The sequence below is a fragment of the Protopterus annectens genome, chromosome 1.part2 (genome assembly GCF_019279795.1).
Source record: "Protopterus annectens isolate FY-2018-M chromosome 1.part2, PAN1.0, whole genome shotgun sequence".
Lineage (NCBI taxonomy): Eukaryota > Metazoa > Chordata > Ceratodontiformes > Protopteridae > Protopterus > Protopterus annectens.
In genome coordinates, this window is record NC_056727.1 from 912,440,511 (window position 1) to 912,456,015 (window position 15,505).

The 15,505-nt window shown below is 42.0% G+C and overlaps 1 protein-coding gene across 1 annotated transcript in view; it reads left to right on the forward strand.

Moving 5' to 3' along the window:
- The first annotated feature begins 1,925 nt into the window (after nucleotides 1-1,925).
- Nucleotides 1,926-15,505, forward strand: part of PARP1 (poly(ADP-ribose) polymerase 1) — a 2,301,307-nt gene continuing 2,287,727 nt past the window's right edge. Inside the window, exon 1 of the mRNA XM_044060208.1 lies at nucleotides 1,926-2,164. Coding sequence (XP_043916143.1) covers nucleotides 2,051-2,164 — 114 coding nt within the window. The 5' untranslated portion in view covers nucleotides 1,926-2,050. The remainder of the gene's footprint in view (nucleotides 2,165-15,505) is intronic.

The window sequence follows — 15,505 nt, forward strand, 5'->3', positions numbered from 1 at the left end:
GTCGGCGCCGAAGGCAGCTTCGGAGCCGAGGGGGAAGAGTCTGAGCCGCATACCTCCAACGGCTCCGAGATCAATGGAGCCGAGGCAGGTGATTGGCCTCTCGATGCACTAACCTGCGGGTCCGAAACCAATGGAGCCGAGGAGAGAAGTACTGAGGCAGACTCTTCAACCATCGGCTCTGAAGCCATTGGAGCCGAGGAAAAAGAAGTCGAGCCTTGTTTCTTAGTTGTCGGATCCGACGGACTGGTCGGAGCCGACAATCTATGCTTTTTAGACGCCAGGCCCGACGGACTGGTCAGAGCCGACGATCTCTTCTTTTTGGAAGCTGGAGAAGAAGCCAAAGCTTCTTCAAAAGAAGGCTTAACCAGACCCCTGAGTATCAATTTATTTTTCCTCTCCTGGAGAACCCTGGAGGAGAAAGCGTGACATACACTACAAGAATCCTGTAAATGTTTAGGGCCTAGGCAGTACACATAGATAGCATGGCTGTCTGTAATAGACATCTTATAATTACATTTTGCACATTTCTTAAAACCTGACTTTTGCTCCTTAGACATTTTGACAAGAAAAGCACAGGTGACTAGTAATAACACAAAGGGCAGTAACTGAAGTATGGGTTAAAACCCTCTAACTTAAACGGGCTTAGCCCGCCACAACAGTGAAATAAACAGAAATGGACACTACGTGGGCTAAAGCCCTCTAACTTAAACGAACTTAGCCCAAAACTAACTCTGTCACACCACAACAGGAAAAAAAATAGATAAATATCCAATAAGGGAAAAACCTTGTAACTTAAAAGGGCCTTGCCCAGACTACAAGAAGCGCGAGAAACAATAAAATTAAATTTTCCCCAAACTAAACACAAACACTCACAAAGCTGTTGAAACAGCTGTTTAATAAGATTCCTGACAGAAACCCTATGCAAAAAAGACCAAAAGGTCAAGAAAATCACTTAGCTCCAGCCAAGTCGAGACCACGTCCGGCTTGAAAAGCGGCAAACGAGATCTGGGGAAGCAGGCGTGGTGCATTATGGGATAAGGGGTAGCCCAGCCAATGAGAGACTTCGTTCTAGTATATAGTGGCCGAGTCGGAGCCGACGGATTGGCTGCGAACCCAACTGTTATGAATGTAGGCGAGATAGGATCCCATTACATGCATGTTTTGTATAGCACTGTACATTACACAATAGACATATCTAAACAATTATATAGTATTTATACTATAACTTTCCTGAGAGATGGTCAGAAAAAATGTACACGCTTCAGTAAAGTGAGTATGCCTCGCTACATCCTTCATCTCATCTCTCCAGATTTTTACCTCAGATTTTTGGTCTGTTCCTCCTAAAATGTTATTTTTTCTGGCAAATCAATGAGGACTGGTCAGAAAATGACAGGCATTTGAGTTTCATGCTTCATACCCTTCAGAAAATTAATGCTACTGCAAAACCTGTTATTCTATCAACTTCCTAAATTTGTAAGAATGATATTTAAAATTTGTCCCCATTTTGGATCTTTGTCCCCCACATTATTTATGGCTTTGTCTAGATTTCTTGCACTATGTTGAAAGGTATGCCTTCGTTACGGTATACTTACTCTCCTATATTATAAACAGTCACTGTATTGTATATTACTTAATAATGGGAGTCAAATCTTAGTTTGTAATCTAATAAACATGGTTAGAATATTTTGTAGTACATAAATATTCAATTCAACAAATACTTTGCTTTTTACGCTGAAACACCTATCTGCAACCAAGATCCCCGTATTATTGCGATCAACAATTATTAAAAAATATCTCTAAACTATAGTGAATTAAAACATCTCGCACAAAAAAGACAGATAAGATTAAAAACAATCTCCAGAAAATACAGTTCTCAGTACACATAATAGATATCCGTGAGCGCAATTGACGTACTTTGCATGACTGGCGGGAATGAGCGATTAGTTTTGCCTGCGTTAATGTTTTTGTGCTGACTGTATCACACGCGGTGTTTAGGCTTAGTTTTGTTACTGACCAAAGCAGTCAACGGTGTTTGAGTTAGACGGGAAACATGGCTGAAGAAAAGCCGTATAAAGCAGAGTATGCTAAGAGCGGACGGGCATCTTGTAAAAAATGTAAAGAGAATATTTCTAAGGATATTCTCAGGATGGCTATCATGGTACAGGTATGATAAACAGTGCAGGCACAAACATACGGTATTGCTGCTATTTGTACTTTTTTTTTTCTTGGAGGTTTGAAGTACGGAGATTTTCAGTATGTGCAAGTTAAGTGTTTAGCGACAATGTAACAAGTTTAATTACACCGTAAGCTTAGCTAATCGGGCCCTTTTATGTGTGCACCTCGTTCAATACTGAGACTTATTTTTATCTCACTTTATAATTTTGCTGTCATTGGTTAACTGCTGACCGAATCATCTCGAGTCGCATGTGAGATGAGGGGGAGTGACTGTTCATACCAGCACAAGTGCGTGGACCACGTTATGCTATCTTGTGCTTTACACGAAACCGTTGTCGTTGGGGGTAGGGTTGGGCACCCTCCCAAACTGGTAACTGCAAAAATAAAAATGTAGTGATGATGGTACAATGTTATTTTAATTACAACATTTCGAATTCTTGTTATCCCGACTTTTGTTTGTGTATATTCAGTTGTATTGATTGCATTTGCTCATAACTTTATACAGGTTACCGCCGTTCCAGATGTCCAAAGTGAGACATTGCTTAGTGCATTGCAAGATTTGCTGGGCAAATAGTAACCCCACTCCTGTATAAGTCAGCACCCCTGATTTAAAAAAAAAAGTCGTAGCTGTAGTACTTTATTGCTTCTTGTCTCATACAGTAAGATATTTTGGATTCGGGATGTTAAGTATTAAAGGGACACTTGATTTTTTTTATTTTTTTCATTAAAATAGCAGGACGTGGCATTACGTGCCCTCCTCCCCCAGACCTACCCATCCAAGGCAGGGGAGCCTTAGAAAAAATAAATAACTTTTGGTAATCTTGTGCTTACTGTCCACTTGCAGCTTTTCTGAATTGTATATGTTTTTGATATTCTAGTTTTGTTTAATTATTTACTCATTTCCTTATATTTTCATCTTGGTAAGTCACCCTACATCCCTGAACCATGGTTTCCCATTTTTGGATGGTATCTGTTGCAGTCATGCCTCTGAACCTGTAAATGTGAAAAACCTGGACCAACTAAAAATTATTGGGGGGGGGGGGGCTTTGGACCCTACGCGGTTTGGGTTTGTAAAAGGCAGATCATGTCTCCTAAACCTGATAGACGTCTTTGAAGCGGTCAACAAAGCCGTAGATGAGGGTAAGGTTCACACAGCCAATCTAGATCTCGCCAAGGCTTTCAACACCATCACCCATCTTGGAGTTATAGATAAACTCACTAGGTGTAAATCCCTATGTCACAAGATGGGTTGCCAACTGGCTCACTGGCGGAATCCACACACTGAAAATAGCAGACGCTAAATTCAACTTCAGACCAGTGGCAAATGGAGTACCACAGGGGTTCAGTCCTGGGTCCTCTCCTACTTGGTATCTACTTCTCTAAAGTACAGGCTAGCAAAGTTCGCAGATGACTGCAAACTAGGAGCCATAATCAAAACTCCTAACGATGTAGACATCCTACAAAAGGGCCTCACTGAGACAGATGCCTGGTGTCAAAGCCATGGCCTCAAGCTCAATGCCAAAAGGTGCATTGTCATCCCTTTTGGTAAAAACTCTGTACCCATGAACTACCACATAGGCGGTAGTCTACTTAACACTGAAAGTGTGATGAAACCTTGGGACACAGGTGGACAGTAGTCTCTCCTTTGATAATCACATCGCCACAGTAGTCAGGAAATCCTTCTACGTGGGACACCTCATCACAAAAGGTTTCTTGTCTAGGAAAAAGGTAATTGTTTCCCTCTACTTATCACTCATTAGACCCATTGTTGAGCACAACGCCCCTTCTGGCATATCCTTCACAAGACATCTACATCAACTGGAAAGGCCGTAGAAATGCCTCACAAAGAGGATTACTGGCCTCAAACAGATGCCCTACGCAGACGGTCTTAAAAAAACTCCAGCTTTACTCTGTTGCATATCGCCTACTCGGAGGCGATCTGTGCCTAACATACAAAACTGTGTCAAACCCAGAGCTGTTGGACATGCTTCACTTAAAGAAATCCTAACTCCTCCGAGCTGCACACTCTAGGGACCTAAACCTTGTCAATACAATAAGCAGAACATGCTGGAGGGATAGATTCCTGTCCCAGGGACTTCCCATACTCTGGAACAAACTACCTATCTATATCAAACAAAGCTCTTTATTAGCACTCTTCAAGAAAAATATTGATGATTGGATGGGCGATAGGAAATTCACCCCGGGGATCACTTCTGTAGCTCTGCTCAACAGGGGCACAGGAAAATAATTTTCTTGGGTGGTGAAAGCCAGGGTACCATTTGCCTAGGCTTATATAGGCCCTAGGGCCAATAGCCTAGTACCTGCCTATGAACCTAAATAGGTTCATAGGTGTGTACTAGGCTAATGGCCCTGTAGCCTTTATAAGCCTAGCCCAAAAAAAAAATGCCCATGCACTGTGCCACCTGATGTTAGTTCAGTGCCCATATTCAGTAGGGCAACTGGAATAATCTCTGGAGTGGACTTACTCATCAAGATTTCTCTTGAAGAGGGCCAGTGACATGCTGTGCTTGACATGAATGGGTAGCTTATTCCGGGGTATGGTCATTCTTTGAGAGATGAACCTGTTCCTCCAGCATGTTCTGTTAATTGTGGTTGTGAGGTTGTGATCTCTGGAGCGTGTGGTGCAGGGGATTGGGATTTCTTTTGGTGTAGTATTTCAAGTAGGGCTAGGTTGGACATGGCTTTGTAAGTCCAGCAGAGATCACCTCTGAGTAGATGATAAGACTGAGAACAGCTGAAGTTTCTTGAGTCTGTCCATGTAGGACATGTTTAAGGCCTAGGATCCTTTTTGTGAGGTACTTTTGTGCCCTCTCCAGCTGTTGCAGGTGTCTGGTCATGTACATGCCAAACGGGGTGTTAGATTCAATGATTGGTATAATGAGGGATGATTACCTCTTTCTTTCTGGATGCGAAACCTTTGGTTATAAGATGTGCCACGTAGAAGGACTTTCTAACCACAGTGGCAATGTGGTGGTCGAAGGTGAGCTGACTGTCGACTTGGGTTCCCAGATCTCTTATGGCCCCTTCAGTGTTCAGTAGGCTCCCATCAACATGGTAATTCGTGGGAACTGAGTTTTTTCCAAAGGGGATGATAACACATTTTTTGGTGTTACGCTTCAGGTCATGGTTCTGACACCAGTCATTGGTCTCAGCGAGGTCCTTTTGTAGGATGTCTGCATCACTTGGGGAGTTGATAATGACTCCTAGCTTGCAGTCCTCTGCGAACTTGGTCAGCCAGAGTTCTGTGTTGGCCTGGACTTCTGAGAAGTAGATGCCAAACATGAGAAGGCCCAGGACTGAGCCCTGTGGGACTCCACTCTGGACAGTCTGTCTTAGATTATGCAACTTTCACTTTGTGGGTCCTGTCTGTGAGCCAGTTTGCAACCCACCTAGTGATGTAAGGATTGATGCCAAGTTTGGTGAGTATCAATGATACCCGAGTGGGGAATGGTATCAAAGGCCTTGGCCAGGTCGAGGTAGGCTGTATGCACTGCCTTACCCTCATCCACAGCCTTGGTGACTGCCTCAAAGAAGTCAACCAGATTCAGCAGGCAGGATCTCTCCCGGGCAAGGCCCAACTGTGTGGGGTCAAGAGTTTGGAGATTGCCTGTGTCTTTGTTAAACAGGTCCATGATGATGTGCTCCATAGCTTTGCATACCAGACTCGTCTGGCTAATGGGGCGATAGTTCCCAGGGTCTGTAGTTGCTCCCCCTTTATGGAGCGGGATGACTGTAGCAGTGCACCATTCATTAGGACATAGCCTGAGGTGAGGCTGTGATTGAACAGGGCACACAGATATGGTGCCAGTTCATTTTGTAGCTCATGTAGAATGTAGCCAGGGATATTATCAGGTCCCATGGATACTGTATTCCTGGCTTTGGACAATGCAGCTTTCACCTGTGCTGCAGAAATGATGGGTACCAGGCTTTCTTCTGGTATTGTGTTAGGGCCCTGGGGGGGGTAAAATCTGCACTGAATCTGTCTGCCAGTATGTTGGCTGTATCTGTTGACTCAGTATAGGAGGTGCCATTGTGCAATAACTCGGAGCAAATCTGGGTATTGCCTTTGAGGTTTTGATATAGCTGTAGAAGGCTTTGTGGTTGTTTTTTGATGTCAGCCGCAAGTCTGCCTTCATAGCTGGCTTTGGAAGATTTGATAAGGGATCTCAGCTTTTTGTTGAGACTGGTAGTGGAGGTTTTCCAGACTTGACTTTTTCTGCAATAGTTTCTTCCTTCTGTTGTAGAGTTTATTGATGGCTGGGGACCACCAGATCGGCCTCCTTTTTTTTTTGGAGGATAGTGTTTCAGTTCTATTTGGTATGGCAAGGGCCATGCATTTGTGTACATGCTCGTACAGTGCATTGGTGTATGATTCGGCAGTCATGCAGCTATTTTCAATTGGCATGGGTGTCAAGAAGTTGGCCATCTCTGTTTTTAGAAGCCTAAAGTCGGCTGTAGAGAAGTTTTCCAGGTGGTCACCTTAGCGGGGGGTGTAGGTGAGCTGGAGATTTCCATGATGATCAGTTTGTGATCAGATTTAACCAGGGAGGAATTGACTATAGGTGTGGAGCAACGGTCTCCCATGTTTGGGATAACCAGGCTGAGGATGTTGCTTCCTCTAGTGGGGTCAGAATGAGCTGGTCCAAGGCATTGGAATTGATAAATTCCAGAAAGCGTTGGGCCTGTACATTGGTACTTGAATAGTTTTCCCAGTTGATGGAAGGGTAGTTGAAGTCACCCAGTATGAGAGTATTGGGATGGACCTTGATAGATTCCATGGTGCTTAGGAAGTTGGAGTGAGAGTCTGGGGACATATTGGGGTTTTGTAGCAGGATATGACTTTGTATTGCCGTCTTACTTCAGGTACAACTAACACTGGGTATCTCGGATCCATTATGCTCGGCTACCAGTCTAGAGGTGTGCGTATCCTTAAAGAATATGGAGACACCACTGCCTTTGGAGCTTCCGGCCATATTCTGGGGCCGAAAGGTATGAAATGGGTTGTAGCCTGGGAATGCAGGGGTGCTTTCTGCCTCTTTAAACCAGGTTGCCATTACAGCACAGATGTCGACATTCTCCATTTTGAGGACAGCTTCGGGTGAGTGCATCTTGAGATTTAGACTTGTAGCACTGAGCAGCATGATCCTCAGATTGCATGAGTTTGTAGCTGTTATGGTGGACTTTGGTCTTTAGAATACTACCTAAAAAAGGCACTATAGGGGTGGTAAGATCCTTAGCCAGTATCTGGAGTCCCAGGGGTGACAGTTGCAAGCTGTCTCTGGCAAAGCATCGAGTTCTGTCGATCATGTCATCCAGGCAGACAGATACTGGATCCCCTTAGAATGACACCAGAAACTTAGCCAATTGTTGAAGTCATTTTCTGCTTGTACTGTGGTATCATTCTGGGTGACGATAGAATACTGCTCAGGGCTAGGGTCATACCTGCCTGAGCCACATAATCTGAGAGTTCCATCACTTTTTTCATGTAGTCCAGAGAGGTACGTCTCGGGTCATTCACACCCACACGGACAGTGACTTGTCATGTTTGTACTTGTTGTGGAGTGACCTGAGTGCATGTGTTATGTGGCAGATTCTGGCACCTGAGTGACAACTGACTGTCACTTTCTCCTTGTTCAACCTAGTGAGTGTGGGAGATCAGTGTGCCTCACAGTTGAGTCTTCTATGATTAGTACATTGGGCAAAGTGTTTTGCCATAAGGGCTTGGGTTGCGGGGCAGACTGTGGTGGTGAGCTATGTGTTCTGGGGTTGGTGTTGTGTTGTGGTGGTTGAGTGCATTTCTGTCTCTGGGAGGGGGGGTCTCTTGTCGTTTGGGTAAATTTTTATTGAGAGACTCTGCAAAGGTGGTTGTATGGTTTGTGTTTTTATGTGTGGGTTGTAATTTTTGGTGTTTTGGAGGGCTGTGTGTTGCAGGTGTTGACCACCTTCTCTTCTTGACCAGCTAGTCCGATCTTGGTTGGAGCGTGCAGTGCTTACAGTTTTGGTGATATAAGTGCATCTGTCACAAGTATGAGTGTTGGGAGGTAAGAGGAGAGGATTGTCTGTGTACATTAGACAGTTGCCACACTGTCTCAGAATGCCCATGTGCACCAGGTTAGCAGGAGAAAGCACAGGAAATTGCTCTACAATCATACCAGGAGGGGGTGGTCATAACTTAAGTACTGGTGCTGTTACTGTGTAGGTGCAGCTAGTGCTGATAGCACCTAAGTGAGCTACAATAAATGCTATAAAAAGCCTGTTAAAGTGCTAGTCGGTTACACTAATTGAAGTGCAAGAAGTAAAGAACAAACACGTTCTAAGGGGAAAATGAGCAGACTTTCTGACACCGGTAATAGTTCACCTCGGCTGAGCACCACTGCACATTGTGCAAACACTGGCTTTTAAACCAGAAAGTTGAAAGGGATGGAAAAAAATGCCCAAATGGCCAGTAAACTACAATTTCTGGACCAGAAACCACTCCTCTTGTGGTAGATAGGCTATCTAGTGCTTACTACTCCCACTGATACGCTAGAAGGCTTCCCTCCAACACAGAAAGGTCTGGGGGCTCAGAAACTTAAACAGTCCTGGATACAGCAAATCTGTATGTGGATTAGACTAGTTACAGGAAAGGCAGGAAACAAGCTTAGAGCTTTTTTTTCTTTTCCTTTCAGAAAAGCAGTTGGAACAGCAGCAAAAACTTTAAATGCAGTACAAGCTAGCACACTTGAGTGTGTAGCAGTAATAAGGCAAATGCAGTTTAAATGCAGATAAATTAAAAAATGACAAGTGCAGAGAGCAGTAAATTATGAAAAAATCAAAATGGAGGCACTTGGGGTATCTCTTTTCTCCTTCCTGTTGCTCTTGTAGTCTGCAGAATGTCAAAACTGGATCCGTGGCGCTTAAACAAGCCCAAGCCCACGTAAACACAGGCTTTTAAACCAGAAAGTTGAAAGAGATGGAAAAACTGTCCAAACGGTCAAACTACAATTTCTGGGCCAGAAACCACGCCTCTTGTGGTAGATAGGCTACCTAGTGCTTATCACTCTCACTGATAGGCTAGAAGGCTTCCTTCCAACACAGAAAGGTTTGGGGGACTCAAACTTACAAAACAGTTCTAGTCTGCAGGACACCAAAATTGGATCCGCAGAGCTTAAACAAGCGGAAACCCACATATAAACATGGTCCTTTAAACCAGAAAGTTGAAAGAGATGGAAGAGAGTTTTTAAATGTTTTGGGAGGTTGGTATAATGGTTAAGTAGTTTAGTTTACCTTACAGTACAAGGTATGGAGTTTGATTCTGATATGGGGTAATTGGCTAGGCTTAAAATAGCCCACAAGGGCAGTTAGCCTGGTGCTAACCTGTGAACCTAATGTAGCTTTTATTGAATATAATGCTCCCATTTGTATGTATAACCCAGACACCTGCAACAACTGGAAAGCCAACAGATATACCCTACTAAAAGGATACAAAGCTTTGACAACCTGTTCTACATGGTCAGATACAAAACCGTGTCACTGTACTCCGTATCCTACAGACTGCTAAGAGGTAACGTGTTTGGCATACAAGGCAAATTCTGACCCATTACTAACAGATTTACTGCATGTCAGCAAGTCAAATGGCATCAGTAATACTTTGACTAGGGATCTAAACCTCCTCTGCAACATTAAAAGAATGGTTTGGGGGGACAAGTATATTTAACAGAGGATACCACTGCTATGGAATAAAGTTCATCCCTGTCTATTTTAAAGTTCAACTTAGATCTATGGATGGGAAACAGAAAATTTACCCCAGGGTTGCCCCTGTACTACTAATAGACAGATGAAGCTCCTAAATGCTTTATCCCATGCATGGGTCCCTTTTAATTATCTATGGTATGATCCCAGTTATTCGTAAGAGTAATATATAATATCCCCTGTGGAATGGAATGGGTAAAGCCATTCTATAACCAAATGAGAGCGGTTATTTCCAGCACAAAATGGGAAATTGGCTACACTTAAAATGGCTTACAAGGGTAGTTAGCTTAGTACTTGCCTATGAATCTGTGAACTTCATAAAATGCATGCTAATGCAAACACATCAACTTTGAGTTTCAGAGTTCATATCCTTCAGGTCTGTTATCATTTGGAGACCTTGGTCCTCACTATTTTGTCAGAAAACCAAAAATTTGTATGAGGAACAGTTAGAGGCAAATATCTGGGCAGTTGAGAGGTGTGGTGGCAATGTACCGTAGAAAGACTGTTCACTTGCACTTAATGTAGCTGTAGCTTTGTAGGCCACAGTTGTGTGACACTGTGGAGTTTGGCAGTGGTAAATCTAGACTTTGCTGTGACTGGCAGTTAGCCACTCATTATAGGAGAGAATATAAATTCCTTTTTAAAACCTTGTATATGAAAGTAGCAACAGATAAGAATTAAAACAGTATTGTCATCATTCTAAGCTTTTGTTTACGTAAAAAAAGCTGGTGTTTCTTTTGCTAAACATGATGGTGGTGAGGCAGTCATATTGGCAGATTTGTTTTCTTGTGATATTCTCCAGTACCTTGAAGAATGCTGTGGAATATTTTATTATTCTGCTGAGTTATTCCATTCTGACAGACAATGCAATGCCTGGTGGAACAGAATTATTTGCATATGTGCAGAGATGCGTTTCAGCTGCTGTGTCATTGACCATACATGAATGTGCTTTTAGTCTAGATTTACTAAGCTTGCCAGGAAAATGTCACATACATGTAAAACTTGATGCTATGCAGTGTTTCATGCTCCCAGAAAAGTACCAGTAGCACTCTTCAGTAAAGAAGATCAAAGCTTGAAGAGAATGGACAGCCTGGGTGTCCTGGATTGATTAAATGAGCATGGTCACCTTGGTAATGAAATTCAATTAATACCTGTATTTCAGTCACAAGACTGGAATTGGCAGTTAGTGCTACCTCTTGCTTATGGTTTTTAAAATAGTTGTTTCAAGAATGCTAAATTTGGATTTGTTTTTCATTACCAGATGTAGGTCAGGGTTTTTGGCAGATGGGGCTTGATGAACAAAAAGCTACGTGTGTAGTGAAAGAGCAAGTTCCTTAGACTTCCATTTTGTCAGCGCCATTGGTTTTCCAAGGAGCTGCTTTGCAGTCGGAAGGTCTTGTAAACATAACTGAAACTTGAAAAGGAATACTTGTTAACTCATAACATCATGCATTTAGTTCAGTACACAGACTGTCAAAGATTCTGGATGTAAACATATTTATTTATTAAAAAGTACCATGATACTAGAATATCTCAAAATAGAGAGATTTAACCTTATGCACAGATGCAAGCCTTTTATGTCTTAAAAATAGACGGAGAAGGTCGAATTTTGTATGAATCAACTTGTAATTAAACACATGCTGAAGGGAGTAAACAGATAAAAAGGTATGCATTTGGGAGGATAATTTCAAACCTTTCTCATGCTATGATCTTGACATGGTTTATCTGGTTATTTTCAGCAAGTTTATCTCCTAGATGTTGCAAGGAAGTACAAGGTACATAAACTTCCTTTCATGGTTACATGTTTAAAAAGAATTTGTCATCTGCTTGCTAAGCTCTAATGAACTCTCAAAAGTCAAACCGTGTTTTTTTTTTTTTTTTTTCACAGAAAGAGAAGTATGAAATTGTTGAAATACTTTTGAGCTAAAAGTATAATAAAATAAGCATTCAAATATTGTAATATGTTCTATGCTGTAAAGCATCACAGTCTATGATTATTTTGAATCCTATTGCTGTTGAACGTACAAGCCCTGGGATGTGTTTTTTCACAGGACAAAACCATTGCATGTGCACTTTTTCTCATAAAGCAGTTAACTAGCAGGTGTTTAATAGAATATACAAGAGGTATGGAAAGTATAGTTATAATAAGTGATTGTTTGTTTATTTATTTATTTATTTATTTTATTTTACATTTGTTTACCGGGTTAGTCCGACTGGATACATATCCCTTTTCAGCAGAGACCCGGGGAGAAAAGCTCCACATATGAAAAGAAACAACAACAGTACACAAACAACATAAGCAGCAATAATAGTATACAAAGTTCAGAGATACTTAATTACAAATACACTCTATTAAATTCCACAAATACATGATGAGTAAATACCCAGATATACAGGTAGGTTAATAAGTAATGAGGTTTGAGCTTAGATCACCAGGGAGAAGGGTATATGATCATTCACAGGTCAATTTTATGGTTATACGGGGGGGGGGGTGTGTCTATGAGGAGCCAACGTGTTTAGAGATTAGGTTTAAAGGGATCTAGAGAGATTTAAGGTGGAGAGTCCTTTAGATAATTGTGTGTGGGTAGTAGGCAGTTATATGGTCGGTCAGGATTGTCACAAGGGCATAGCCAGTGGGCCTTAAGTAGTGACTTGAGACTAGTTTTAAACTGGCTGAGGGAAGTTGTCAGTCTTAGGTTATTAGGAAGGGAATTCCAGAGCCTTCCAATAGAATTGGCGTAGATAGCATCACCTCCTGAGTTATTTGATTTCATGGTTTGTACCAGGACACTATTATAAGATCGTAGGCAGTTGAGGTTGGAGTAGGGGGTCAGGAGTTTGTTCAGAGAGGGTTTTTTTTCTGGTTCCTTAATTATTTTAAATGCTTCCGTAAGTTGGTTGAATTTAAGAAGGTTAGGTAATTCTAACCATTCAAGTTTCTTTAGGTTGTGGCAGTGATGAGTACGGTAAGGTGAACCAGTGACAAATCTAGCGATATGGTTATAGACAACTGAGAGTTTGTTGAGCTCATTTTTATTGAGGAAGGATAGGACAGGGGAGGCATACAGTAGGGTGGAGAGAAGATGTGACCGTGCTATAGTTAGTTTGGTATACGGAGTGAGAAAGTTCTTGATTCTGTACAAGGAACCTAGTTTCTTGTTTACTGTCTTAATAGTTTGACTAATGTGAACATCGAATTTGAGCTTGTGGTCAATAGTAACACCTAGTAGTTTGGTGTTGGTGACAGGCTCGATGATGGTGCCGTTGATGGATTTAACATGAAAGATCGTATTATTAGAATGTGGTGGATTTAGGCCTAAGGGGGTTCCAGAAGTGGGGAAGATTAGAAGTAGCTTAGTTTTTATGGGATTTAGAATGAGTTTCCGTTCATAAAACCATTTTTCAACTGTCGCAAAACAGTGTTGGGTGACTACTTGGAGATTATGGAGAGAGACATCAGAACAGATCAGGGTGGAGTCATCTGCATATTGGATGCAGGTGGCTTTGGGGATGACTGAGTGTAGGTCGTTTATGAATACAGAGAAGAGAAGGGGACCAAGTATAGAGCCTTTGGGAACTCCTATGGTATTTGGTAGCAAGTGAGATAGTGTGCTTTGCCACTGGACTGCTTGTTGTCTACCAGAAAGGTAAGCATTAAACCAACGTAGGGCTAGGTTATCGAGGTGAAGGGTTTTAAGGGTGTGGAGCAATAGTTGGTGATTGACCATGTCAAAGGCTTTTGACAAGTCAAGAAAGAGAGCAGAAGTAATTAATTTGTTGTTCCGATTGTTGTTTACTGAATCAACAAAGGAAAGGAGGGCAGTGGTAGTACTATGATGAGGGCGAAACCCATGCTGAGTTTTTGACAGAAGATTATTTAGGGTAAGGTAGTGTAGGAGTTGCTTGTGAGCACACCTTTCCATAATTTTTGCTATAGGCGACAATATTGCTATAGGTCTATAGTTCGATGTTTCCGTAGAGGCGCCTCCCTTGTGAAGTGGGATGACGTATGATATTTTCCAGATTGAGGGAATGGTGGCCTCAGTGATAGTTCTATTTATCAGGATTGAGATGGGTTAGGCAATTATGTCAGATGCTAGTTGTAGGTATTCGGCTGGGAGACGATCAGCCGATAGGGTGGATGGTTTGAGTTTCTTTAATAGAGTTCTAATATAGGAGGTGGATGTTGGTTGAAGACTAAAGGCGGGTAGATTTTTTCCAGTAGGACTGGTTAAGGAGGTAGAAGTAGGTAACTGACTGGCTAGTGCCTGAACGGTCTCAGTGAAGAAAGAGTTAAAGGAGTAAGCTATTACTTCAGGATCTTTACCTATAAGTTTTTCCGGGGTAGGGGTAGTTGATTTCCCAGAATAAAGGAGGTTATTAAAACCTGCCCAAAACTTCTTTGGATTATTTTGGTGTTTGTCCTGGAGATGACGGAAATAATTCTTTTTATCTCGGGTAGTATCTGCTTTTGTTGAGTTTCTAAGCTGCCGAAATTTGATGCGATCTAGGGGTTCTTTGGTGGTACGCCACTTTACCCAGGCCTGGTCTCTGCGCTTAATTTTAGATTTGGTATCTTTAGTTAGCCAAGGTGCAATCCTGATTTTGGCTCTGATGGATCGGTTAGGTGCATGAGAGTCCAATATTTTAAGGAATGTGTCATTAAAGTATGTAACACTCTCGTCGATGGGGAGTGTTTTTAGCATGGACCAGTTACAGGATTTAAGTTCTGCTAGAAATTGTTCAAGAACAAATTTCTTCTTGTTTCTAACAATTGGAAACAATGTGCCAAAACATTACCCAATCACCCAAAACAGTCTAACCTGACTCTGGTTTAGTCCTGTTACTAGCCAATTGTACAGTTAAGTCAGCCACCTGTTCATTGTGAAAGTCTGAAACAAAAATACAGCACCGTTTTATGATTGGATGGAAAACTATGCCCTTTGCGGCCAGTATGTAATTGGAAGCTATTCAATTTTAAGGCAGTGGCTTGAACTTCGTCAGTTTTCCGTTTGCCATTTGAATGTGTTCTGATGTCTTGTTAGCCATTTCAGCTAATATAAAGGACAACTGATTCACTTCAAGCATAGTTTGCAGTAGGCAATACTATGGTGAAAAGAGCTTATGCTTGCTCAGTGGGGTGTATGGCCCTTTTATTTCATAGCCTTCTAGCAGATATGGAGAGAGAATGAAAACTGGCATAGTCTGTACCACATAACCAGACCAGTTTCTGGGTAACCAGGGGTAGTCAGTCTCCACAGATGTAATAATTGCCCAGTATTCCCACATCTTTCCCCCAGTTATAAGTCTTCAATCCAAGCTTCATCAATAGTGTCATTACGGGTGTCATTGCAACTGTTGTAACCTACTCACACAGTTCCTCTTCTGGCATAAGAAATATTGCCATGTGTTTATGCAGCCATTTGGTATTATAGTTTTAGTCCAGTCCATAACATTACGCCAAGTTTTATTTTTCTACAGCAGTTTGCTTTACTAAATCAGTCTATTGCACAAGGACTGGTAATATTTGAACACACCCCTTGCCATTATAGGGAACAAATCCACATACTCAGCAGTT